Source organism: Rhinolophus sinicus, linkage group LG05, assembly GCF_036562045.2.
Source record: "Rhinolophus sinicus isolate RSC01 linkage group LG05, ASM3656204v1, whole genome shotgun sequence".
Taxonomy (NCBI): Eukaryota; Metazoa; Chordata; class Mammalia; order Chiroptera; family Rhinolophidae; genus Rhinolophus; species Rhinolophus sinicus.
In genome coordinates this window covers 24,720,713-24,733,267 of record NC_133755.1, presented here as the reverse complement: position 1 = coordinate 24,733,267, position 12,555 = coordinate 24,720,713, and the positions used below count along the sequence as shown (strand labels likewise).

At 39.3% G+C, this 12,555-nt stretch overlaps 1 protein-coding gene across 2 annotated transcripts in view; it reads left to right on the top strand.

The window, feature by feature from the left end:
- The first annotated feature begins 224 nt into the window (after positions 1 to 224).
- STRN (striatin) overlaps positions 225 to 12,555 on the top strand; it is an 80,633-nt gene continuing 68,302 nt past the window's right edge. The window contains exon 1 of one of the 2 annotated variants that reach the window (XM_019741966.2): positions 225 to 602. In XM_019741966.2, coding sequence (XP_019597525.1) covers positions 369 to 602 — 234 coding nt within the window. In that variant the 5' untranslated portion in view covers positions 225 to 368. The remainder of the gene's footprint in view (positions 603 to 12,555) is intronic. The other variant, XM_019741959.2, reaches the window with a different exon arrangement.

The window sequence follows — 12,555 nt, the reverse complement described above, 5'->3', positions numbered from 1 at the left end:
CCGCGCCCCGCCCTGCCCCACCTGTGAGGAAACCTACTCTCCCGGAGGGGCGGGGCCCCACCGCCGCGGGCAGGGGCGGGGCCGCGGCGCGTCGGAGCCTTTCAAAGCCCCACAGGCCGCCTCAGCCACGCTCGCCGTCGCCCCGCCCCGCGACTACATTTCCCAGCAGGCCCCGGGGCGCCCGCGCGCCGCAGTTGACCCATTTCCCGGCCCGTCCCGGGCTCGGCCGGCCCCCGCGCCCAGGCGGCTGCTCCCTGCTGACTGGGGTGTGGGCGGGGAGCGGCGGAGGGAGGAGGAGGCGCTGCTGGCCGCCGCCGTTGCCTCCGCTGCTGGGCGCCTGGGCAGCTCCCCGGGTTTCCGCGGCCGCCATGGACGAGCAAGCGGGTCCCGGAGTCTTCTTCAGCAACAACCATCCGGGCGCCGGCGGTGCCAAGGGTCTCGGGCCTCTGGCGGAGGCTGCAGCGGCCGGCGACGGGGCGGCTGCGGCAGGGGCGGCCCGAGCCCAGTACAGCTTACCGGGGATCCTGCATTTCCTCCAGCACGAGTGGGCCCGCTTCGAGGTGGAGAGAGCCCAGTGGGAGGTGGAGCGGGCGGAGCTGCAGGTAAAGACCCTCCCGGCCTGGCCCTTTTTATCCCGCCTCTTTGCTCTCTTCCGCCCCGCCCCGGACCCTTTCCCCTCCCCCCTCTGCCCTCGCTGGTCCACTCCCCTTTGCTCCTGCCCATCCTACCCAGAACTGTCCCCTTCCCCCTTCACCTTTGCTTTAGGCTGACCCCACTTCCTTGACTCGGGTTCCCATTCCCGCCCTGACGCGTTGTTTACCCTCCCCGCTCCTTTTTTCTCCTTCCTTCTCTTAACTCTCTCATTTCAACTCTTTTGCCATCCCTCATTTTAGGTCTTCTCTTTGAGTATACTAATTGGGCTGACAGTAGTTTTGAAAGATGTCGAGCAAATCATCCTGTCCCAGTGAGTCCCATCCTAGGTCTAGAGACGTTCCCCGCAGTAGGTATTGGCAGTTGGCTCCTCTCTGAGAGGAAGGTGATCAAAGAAGACAACAGAAGTTGTGTCTGTGAGGCCTTGACTTTAGGCAAGAAGCTGACGTAGGGCGAAAGTGTAACTAGGAATATCAGCTCCCTTCTTATATATGTGAGTGTTTTTTCTCTTTCCCTCTCCCCGCTGCCACTTTTCCTTTGGGTAGTTCAGATTCGTGGATTTTAAAATGAAGAACCTAGATGATCACAATCAGATGATGGTTCAGAGATGGTTTCCTGTTCTCAGAATCAAACACTTCCCAAGGATTAATTTTATGTTCAGTGTTTTGTGAAATTGACTTTCACTTCAAAAGGAACTAACAGGGGCTGTAAAGTTGGTTACATTTCCTTGTATAATCTGCAAGGTAAAGTATATATCCAGGGAGGACCTATTGTGGGCTCTTAGAAGAATGAAAGCGAGGCTGATACTTTACGGGCCATTCTGAATTGGTAAATAGGTTTCAGGGGCTCTTCTTACAACTTCCAAGCCATGCACCAATTTCACAGGGAACTTAGCTATGAGTAGCCGTGCCTTTCTGTTTTACTGGCTAATCCTGTATGCTTATGAAATCTGAGTATACGTTGTTTTGGTTGGTGAAACATTTGTAGTTAAAATGCTGTTTACCCAGTGTGTCACTTTTTTTGGTAACATGTATTTTCCTTGGCACTTAAAAAAATGAAAAAGAGAAATCTGTTAAACAGAATCTGCTGGAACAGGATGCTTTGATACAGTGCAAGTGGCGATGGAAAGAGCAAGGGGACAGGTTATAGTAGACAGGGTTATAGTATGGGCCGTGCTTGCTGCTAGCTCTGTGACCTTGAGGAAATCCTTTAACCTCTCTGAAATTCAGTTTCTTCATTCAGTTGCCATAGTGGCAAATGCTATAAGAAAGATAAATCAGGATACAGGAATGGAGTGTGATAGGGGCAGCTGTTTTAGAGGGGGTGGTCAGGGAAGGCCTCTGGGAGGAGTGGAAGGAAGTGAAGAAGTGACCCACAATTTCTAAGATTCCTTCGGATTCTTTATTTCTGCAGTTGTATGTTTATATTTTTTGGTGGCTTTTTCATCCCTACTATTATGTTGCTTTTGTATCTGGTTTTTTGATAATTTGTAACTTTTCTTGTAGTGAATCTGGCCATGTCTGTATAGTAACCAGCAGACTTAAATGCTTCATTCATATATTGGTAATTCACCTTTGTTAGCAGTGCATTCCATAAACGACCTTGTGGATTTCAGACTTAAAGGAAGTGTTAAAGGCAGGTGTTAATTTTAACATTGTTCAGTTGTGGAACACACACACACACACACACACACCACTTACGGGGTTATTTATGGCAAATGTTAAACTTAAGGTAGGTTTCCCATTGGTACTCATCGTATTAAGGACATTACATTTTTACAGTATTTTTTGGTTTTTGGTTTGTGCTCAAGTTAAGAATCCACAGAGAAACTTTAAAAAATAGATCCTATTTTGCAAACAGAGCAAGTATGTTTTTGGGGGGAGAGAGTTTGCAGAAATCTATGGTTTTGATCCCCATATTAGCATTATTGAAACTATATTTTAAAAATAATTTCTTTACATTGACATCGTTAAATTTGAACATACTCCTTCATTTTTTTTTTTTCCGATTGGAATTTTCCTGGAAAAACAATAGGAAGTAAGAGTTGAATGAGTGATGATGAAATTTGGATCAGTTGGTGTCCTTTTTTTAAATTTGAAATCTCTTCTCAAGTCATTAACATCAAAGTCAACAAAAATTCCTTTAAGATTAAGTCTAATGTGTCCCTTCAGGAACCTGTCAGTCCTGCTTTTTCAAGTTGCCAGGTCGGAATTGTGAAAGACAATCCAAGCTCTCAGCTATCTACCTGGTCTGCCTTCATCACTTCCTCCTTCAGATCTTGGGAATAAGGAACTGGCCACATTATACCAAAAACTTATTTGTCATTTTCTTACCCTTTGCCCATCTTGTTAATAAGACTCTCTTTTTACTTTTCATAATGCCCCTCCTTCCTAACCACCACCATTGCAGGTGAGAGTAGGCGGTGAAGGAATGGTCAAGATTAGTGCTGAGGTTTATATTTGTGAAAAAACTTGGAGATGGGATACATAAAATTCGAGAGAATTTTCTGTGTGTGCTACAATGGGCTAGATGACCTCAAAGAAACATGTAGTCTAGTTGGAGTGATAGAACAAACAAATTGCATAAGAATTGGAGTATTTATTATTTGGGGGGTTTAAATTTTCTTAGAATAGCACAAGAGAGCAGCTAGCAGTGAGTGGGGAGAATAGCAGAAAGAAAGAACTTTATGAGACCCTAAGTTTCTCTGTATTTGAAAATTACTGACTTATGGGAAAGCAAGCATGTAAATAAAAGATAAAAATTATTGGCCCTAGATTTTGGTGTGTGTGTGTGTTTGTGTGTGTGTGTGTGTGTGTATGTGTGTGTAAGTATGTAATAGGGGAGGCTCTGTTACTTACCTGGAAATGCTAGAACTGAAAAAGGTGTTAGGATTGAGTAGCTCAGGGCATGTGCTGTGGCGGCTGGTACTAGAATGTTTATGAATCTGGATTTTGGCATTAGTGATTCATATTTTCATTCAATAAATGTTTGTCAAGTGCCTACTTCATGGCAGGTCCTGTTTTAGGCACTGGAGAAACAACAGTGATTAAAACAGATCCTACCTGCATGAAGCTTGCACTGTGGGGGAAGACAGACAGTAATAAATAAATGCATTCATAAATTCTGGATGGTAATAAGTGCCATGATAAAGTGGAGTAAGTGGAATATGGAGTGCTTGAGAGGGTGGAGTGGGGAAGAAAGGCTTTACTGATAAGGTGCCATTTGAGCACACCTGAAAAGGTGATATCTGAGGAAAGAATATTCTAGGCAGAGGGAACAGTAGGGGGAAGAAAGTATGCTTGGAATATTTGAGGAATAGTGAGGCAAATATGGCTGGAATAGAGGAGGAGAATGGAAGAAACAATGTCCGCGGTGCTGTCTTGCCCACATTAAGAACTTGCTATTTACCTCAGCAAGAAGGGCAGTTATTGAATGTTTTGAGCAAAAGAGTGACACTATCTTTCAAGAGAACCCTTTGCAAGGATTCAGACTAGACGGGGTGGGGGGGTTGGGGGGGTAGGGGGGTGGAGAAAAGGGTAGAAGAGGCAGAGTCTCTGTAGAAGGCTCTTAATAATCTGGGTCAGAGAGGAACTAGGGTGGCAGTAATGAGATAGGGGAATATATATTTTGATGTATATTCAAAATATAATGGAACACATGTTTGAAGGTAGAACCAACAAGATGTGCTGGAGGGTAGGATGTGAGGTTTGAGAAAAAAGGGAGTCAAGAATGACTCAATTATTTTGAGCAGCTTCATGGGACCGTTGAAAAGATTTACTGAGCATTTAAATGGACAGAGTAGGCACTTAAAATGACAGTTTATTTTTTGTTATTATTATAACTATTATTTTCAGTTATAGTAAAAGGCAACATGACATAGACCTTGATTTAAATCTTTGCACTAAGACTGTTTTATTTTATGCCAAAAATACACATTTGCCATAATTCTGACCTCTCAGAACCTTAGTTTCCTCATGTGTAAAGTGAGGATAATAAACTACCGTGTGAGAATTAAATGAGATCTTTTAAAGTATCTAGCAGAGGCCTGGTACATAACACAAACTAAGTGCTGAATAAATAAATGGTAGCAAGTGCATGCTGTTAAATTTATACTGTCATATATCTCCTTATTCTCACAGAAAAGCAAAATCTTCAGTCATGGACTCTTCTAAGACTAGAGCATATCAGTGTCATCCTGGAACCATGTAGTCTAATATTCTCATCTGATGGTGGCACTGAGGGACATTCCATAGGAACCAGCCTCAAAACATTGATAATATACTTCAGATGTACTTGCTTTCCTTAATAACCCAATATGTGTCTGTTATCTTGAAATTTATATAAATTTTCTGAATTTGTTTATCTTAACCATGCATGACTTCTTGGGTAACAGATTGTACACATTTATTAATGACTTCATAAAATTAATCTTTGGTTTTATTTGGCCCTTTAAACTTGGAGCAGGTGAACCCCATTGTGGGTGAACCTCATGGTATAATTTTGTAAAGAGGTTTATTCTTTTCTATTCATATCTTGATAATTTTATAATCTTCATATTTTGGAAAGACTATAGAGGTTTTATTCTTTTGAAACATACTGTACTCTTTGTCACTTTAGTGTTTCTCAATTTTATCTGCAATCTTAGAATACTGGGGAGCTTTTAAAATATTAATTCCATGGGCTCTGCCCCAGACCGGTTAAATCAGAATTGAAGGAATTAGGGCCCTTGGCATTAGTATTTTTTGAGCTTTTTGATCGTCTTAATATGCAGCATGGATTGAGTGCCACTGCTTCAGTTGTTCTTTTCTTTCTTTTTTTTTTTTTTTTGCATACATAGTTAGGTAACTTCAACACTTTTGTTAGTATTCCAGATATGGATGGCTTTTTATAGCATTTGAGATATAATTTCTGTTAATGTTTCTATTCTTTCTGATAATAGCTAGCATTTTATTTTTAGGCAGTAGAATATTATAATTTGAATCACCTCCCTCTGACTGAGATATAATGACAGAATGATCTTTGAGCTGGAATGAACTTTGGAAATAATCAGCTACATCTTTATTTTACAGGTAAAGTGAGGCCCAGAGAGAGGTTAAATGACCAAGAATGAAATAGGTTTTGTACAAGCTCTGTCACTTAAATCTCCAGATACCTTTACGTTTTTTTTTTTTTTTTTAACTTTTCAAATACATTATCTTGCTTGATCCTTACAACTTTCTGAGACCGTGTTTCCCCTAAAATAAGACCTAGCTGGACAATCAGCTCTAATGTGTCTTTTGGAACAAAAATTAATATAAGACCCGGTCTTATATTAAAATAAGACCGGGTCTTATATAACATAAGACCGGAATAATACAATATAATATAATATAATACTGGGTCTTTATAATGTAATATAATGTGGTATAATATAATATAATACCAGGTCTTATATTAATTTTTGCTCCAAAAGATGCATTAGAGCTGATTGTCCAGCTAGGTCTTGTTTCCGGGGAAACACGGGATAATCAAGTCTTATACTTGAAAAAGTATAAGACTAATCTGAGCTCTCAAATAAAGGTAGGTTCTTCAGAAAGTTTTTAGCATTTGCTTCTAGTAGGTTTCTGGAGGCGTACCCTGGACAGAACCACATTAAAGCAGATTCATTGCTGATGCACATTTTGGTTGTGAATACTTTTGAGGGCCAGTATACTTCTGCTTCACCTTTGCTTTGAGGGTATAAGCCCTTTAGAGCCTTAGGGGGTATACCTTCTACTAGACTCCCCAGTCTGCATGGCCCTGGTCTTTGATTTTTTTGCCTTTTGGGTTCTGCAAGGCTGTCCAAACTAAAGTTCAGATCAGTTCTGATTGGTAAGCACTCAAAGGTCAAAAGTGACTTTTGTTCCCTCATCTCACTGTTCCCATTTTTCTTCCATTTTGGCCACATAATTCCTTACTATCTTACCAGCTTTGCTTTTTAAAATGATTGTAAAAATACTTTATCTAGAATTTTTAGCTGTTTTCAGTAGGGAAGTTGTTTCAAGTCACCATTACTTAAAAAAATAGTTATTTATCTTGCAAAAACTGACATATAAGGATGGCGCCAGTAATTATCTGGAAAGATATCATTGATAGCACTTCTTTATCAAGAGATGTGCCTATTTAGCCCTAAATGTTATTTACTATCTAAATCTTTTCTTTGAATTTCAGTGCTAGAAGGAGACCTACAATTTTTCTTCAAAATCTTGGTAACTTAAGCAGAATTTAAAACAAACAAACAAACCCCTTTACTAATCAGTCTTTGAAAGTCTTATGTTTGAAAGTCCAAATAATCTGGACTGGTTTCCCTTTGTCAGGCTGCTACCTACTTGACGTCAGCTACGTGTTTTGTGTTATGAATGTTATTGATGGTGTCCAGGTCTTATTTCTGGGTCATTAGAAATAAAATTGCCCTTGGGATCTTTGGAGTTTCTTCTTTTGGTGGCCATTTAGACAAAGCAATCTGTTGACCATCATAATTTGGCAGTGGAAAGTGTGGGTTATAGAATCAACTCTATCACTTTTGGTTTATCATTTTTCAGGGACTCGTTTTTACTTGTAAATTGTAAATGATAATGTACCCACCAAGCAGAATAGTTGTAAGGTTTTAAATAGATAAAGTGTGCAAAGTATATGACCCATAATAGGTGTCCAATAAGTAGATTGCTCTTACTGGTAGAAAGTTCTATGGACAATGCATTTGCTTATATTATTTATTTAAATCAAATTTTAGAAGCCTAAAACTAGTTTCAGTGATCCATTTGACACAGTACCTACTTAAATTCTCTTAGCCCTATTAGTAGTAGTTGTTTAAGGACAAAAAACTGATTGCATTGGGAGTAGGGGCAGGCCAGAGATGGCAGGAGCAAGTGGTAATAGTTTGTAAGCATTGAGGACTACAGAGAGTAATAGAGGAGAACTTGGAGTTTGGGCGAGAATCCTGAGGCGAGAGAGGAGTTGGGAATGGGTAGAAGAAAAGAGGAGACAGAGAAGGGAGCCGAAACAGACAGGAGGAAGAAACTGCACTGCACACATTAACCTGTTCTTCATTTCTCAAGTATGTATTATTTGTAGTCTTCATTTTAGCCCTTGTAGAATTCTAGGGCTAATGGAGGTAGCTACACACACAACATACATTTCCCTCTGTCCCTACCTCTCCCCGCCAGTATCTCTGCTCTTAATTTTCTATCCCCTTCTTTGGACTAAGAATATTATGCCTCCTGAAGTCGTCTCATCCCTTGTTTTATCATTTAGGGCCAGAGAAAGAAAGTGATTTGTCTTAGATCACTGTGTGAGTTGGTGTAGATTTAGTTTAGAATGAAGGAGTCCTAGTTCGCAGGCCGGGGCATTGTTCTCCATGTTAATCATCTCCTTTTATTGGTCCTCTGTAGCTGAATTATAATATTTAGATGATTAAGTATGCTTTGAATATCTGTCATAATATAAATTCTTACCCCTTATTTCAAGCTTTTCTTCAAGTAGAATAATTTAGTAGAATAATTTTCTTCAAGTAGAATAATTTTTTAAGTGGCTCAGGAAGGTCTTTAACAGTTTGTGTTCCCCAAAAGTGTTTAACATTGTATCACTATTTTATTTTAATAATTTTATTTATTTTTGTGTAGGGAATACTGAAATAAAATGTTTATTTCTTTTTAAAAAAAAGTCTGCAAATTTGCATCTTTTTCAGCTTGCGCTGAGAGTAGCCTAATTAGGTTCTCGCTATATATTTTTAATAGTTTGTGCTTATTGATCATATATCAAATTTTGTGTAGTACTTTTTTGGGACAACCTTAGTGCTTTTAACCTTTATGATTAAAGTACCTTATCTGGACAAGAGGATGGACTATTAGAAAATACTGATATGTAAGAAGGAAAAGTTATTGTAGAGTTGGCTAGAAGCAGTATGGTACAAGAAGAATGAGTAGGTATTTTGTTTTGGAGATAAGATGGGGAGAAAAATAAGGGAGTAGAAGCCCTGGAATTAAGGTGAGTTTTGGGAAATACTGAGTAAGGTTGGGTGGAATAGGTATTTCGGGTGTGGCGAATAGGTTCTTGGCATAACTGCACTATACAGATTCAAGGAAAGGGCCAGGTGGAGTGTTTCATTACTCTACACACAGGTTCCATTAGCACTCATTTACATGTGACAGAAATTGGATCCAGTACCAGCATATCTCGTTAGGAGAAATAAGCACGATGTCAAATTCCACAAGGGTGATACCAATTTCACCTGATGGAAAATTACAGCCCAGTCTGGGACTTGTTCTTCATTATTTTTGTTTATACTTCCTAAATGAGAAGGTTAAGCAGTGAGCAAAGGAGCCTAAATTACAGGTACAACTAAAACCTGCTCCCAAGGAATGTGAATTCATATAAAACCAGAAGGAGGGAATAAGGTGGAGCCTGTGGATCTGTGTCAGCCCACTCACTGAACCGGAAAAGGTCGAGTCAGTCAGGGCGGGTGGTACCATGGTCCCTGTAACTGAACCCAGTACTTTATCTGTAGTTTCCTCTCTTTCCTTTCTTCTCTCCCCTCCAGAAATAGTAATAATTTCATTTATTGGGCACTTACCACGTGCCAGGTACAGTGCTAAACACTTCACATGTATAATCTATTTTAATTTTTGAAAAAATTTATGTGATAGGTATTAATAGTCATTCCCTAATTCAGATATGAGGAGAGAGAGAAATAATTTGCAGGAAGTTTGAATAATAGGCCTGGCATGGTAAGTAGAAGGAAACATTTTGACGTTTTTCTTGTTCTCATGCTCTGAGTCAATGTACAGGGAAAGGATGTTTTCCTCTCCCTTGTTGTCTGGTGAATTTCTAATCATCTTCCAAAGATTCCGTTTACTTTCTGTGGGAAACCTGTCTGACCTCCAGACACAATGAAGCTTCATGCTCCCCTAACAGCTTGTACATACAAGACAGAAGCTTTATTATCCAACACCATCCAGTGGTGGTTGGTTGGGCAGTAAATCCGAAAAGATGGTTAAAATGATACTTTAAATAATTTAAGTTAAAAATATATAAACACATAATCATTTGCCAGTGTAAGACCAAGCCCACTGACCCTTCACTTTTTTTTTTTTAGACTGCTGATTGGAGTTCTGCTTTGACATTCTTGAATTAGCTATAATGTAATGCATTGTAATACATGTGATACAATAATATATAATACAGTTGTTTGTGATTTTGGTTTTGGTTTTCTTTGAGTAAAGCACTGGGTACAAAGTCCTAGATTTTTATGACTTTTCCCCCAGTTTGCAGTTGTTTCACCCACATTTAATTTCACAGCAACATTTTTAGTCGGTCTCCTTTATTGTCTTATCTTTCTGAAGCATTCAACTTAGTCTTTCTCTTTATACCCATATTTTATTGATTTATATAATATTTAATTGAATTACCAAGTAACAAGTGCAACTGACATAGACAGGTTTGGGAGGAAATCCAGTTGACTTTTGGTGAGTTTGTACAACTCTACTGTGGGAACCAAAGTGTATGGGTGAACTATAAAGAATAGGTGTGAATAGTTTAATATGCCATGGGTTTTGTGCAGTGTTTTACAAGGACACTAGAGAATGCTGGTTAATCCTTAGGGTTGGTTAAGAGAGGATTAGTGATGTAAACTTCTGTATCTCAATTATACCACCCGTCTCATACTTTGTATGTTTGTTTCCTCTAGACTGTGAATCACTTAAGGGCGTTTGTATTTCCCTAAAGCCCAGCAGAGTGATTGGTACATAGTAGCTGCTTAATAAATGGTGCTTGAATGAATCATATATTAGATAATGTTTTACTGAATATGTATTAAATGTATATGTCTGTGTATGTATATATATATATATATATATATATATATATATATATATGTGTGTATATCCTGTTTCCCAGCAAATTGTGTCCTTAAGGACAGATCTTATGTCCCATACATCTTGGATATTTACAATGTTTGTTGTAAGTGTAGTGAATGTACAATATATGTTGCTATATAGAGAACAGCCTATCTGTCCGTGTTGCTGCTAGCTAGTTCTGCTTTGGGACTCCCACTGGAAAGAGCCTTTTAGAGCAAGTCCTCTTTGTATTCTGTTGCGTATTGCCCGGGCCCTGCCAAATCATTCTGACAGAGCTCATTTCGGGGATGCCACTGGCTTCATAATTGCAGCGTGATGTTAGCTGCAGCAAATGGTGCTTGGGAGTTGGGAGTGTTGGTTTGTTTTCTTCTCCCTTTGTGTGTTAAACATGGACTGCCAGGAAATGGCTTTGGCATCATATCTTTACAATCAGTAGGGTCATGTAACTTTTTTTTCTTTTCTAAAGTTCATGCCTTCAAATTTTATACACGTTTCTTATTTCTTACAAATAGAAAGTGAATTGAAAGTTTAGCTTTTCAGATCCTCATTGCTAGCCAACTTAGTGAGAATAAGCATAAAAATGCTGAAATATGGAAATAGAGATCAGAGTTGCCAGAACCTCATTTATCGTTGAGAAGAAAAAAAAATGCTTTTGCTTGTAAAGCTTTTGTTTGGGACATTAGGCGCTTACTGAATATCTGGCATTTTCCTAGGCACTGGAGATGCAGTGAAAAACAGGCAGATATTGTTTTAACTCACATGAAGCTTATAATCAAGCAATAATTCTTAACTTCAGATAGACCTGAGTCCATGATGCCAGTGGTCATACCCACTTTAGCAATGCCGTTTTAATTTCCCCGCTTAGAAACCAACCACCAATAGTAACAACAAAATCTTCCTCTGCTCTCTTCTCCATCAATACTGTCACCCTGCCCTGCCTGCTCTTTCGCTTCTGTCTGTAAGACTGTATGTAGTTAGTACCTTCAGGGTTTTACTAGTCTTCTCTTTCTCTCTGTTTCCTTGTTCTCTTTCTCTTTTTTGGGGTTACTCCATTTCTCCGTCTGGAGTGATCTTGCTTCCAGTCCTCCATTCAGATAATTGTTCACCACTTCTTTTTTTTTTTCCCAGTAGTTACTCTTTGACTTGAGTCCTCCCACTCCAGTTGAATTCTTTTGTTTAGATGCCTGTAAAATTACATCTCTAGCTAGTCTTGATACTTTTCCACAGTTACAATTCTGCTTGTCAAATTTCTTTACCTGGATGTCCCTTGAAACTCAATAATCCTTTCTAAATTCTTCTCCCAAACCAAGTCGCCCTTTCTTCTTATACCCAACCCCGTGTTTACCTTTTCTAGAAACCTAGATTCGGCTTTCACTGAACATTTCACTCTCTTGTTCTCACTCTCCCAGCCATGCACCTGATGTTGTAAACTCTGTGTAATGTTTTAGATCCATTTTTAATTATTTAATTCCTAATATTACTGTTACCCTGGTCCAAACCCTTATGACCTCATATCTGGGTTACTGCAGTAGTGGCCTTCCTAATATTCTACTCCTGGTCTCTCCCTTTGCCAATGTATTCGATACAGTACTGCGTCTCAAGCTTCTAAAAATATTGATTTGTTCAAGACTTTTTTTTAATTGTTTTTGCCTGTGGTAGATTTCAAATCTCTCCATGATTAGATTGTTTATATTTCCTACCTGTTAGGATACTCTTTCTAAACCAAAAGTGCAATCTTGCTTTGTACATAAGCCATGTCTACCTTCTTTTTCTTTTTTTAATCATTGCTCAAAAGGGTATGTCCTTCTATCACCTTGGAGTTTGTATTACTCTTTCAGATTTGTATTTCTTTATTCAAATTTCCCTTAAGTCCCATTTCCAATACAAAGAGATTTTGGATACCGTTTTAGTGATTGTTCCCTTTTTAGTACTTGCTTTGTCATTTGGCACTTAGGGTATGCTACTTTATCTGTTTAGTTGCTTTTTATGAATCTGTTCAGTTAATTTAACAAATATTTACTGAGTACCTGCT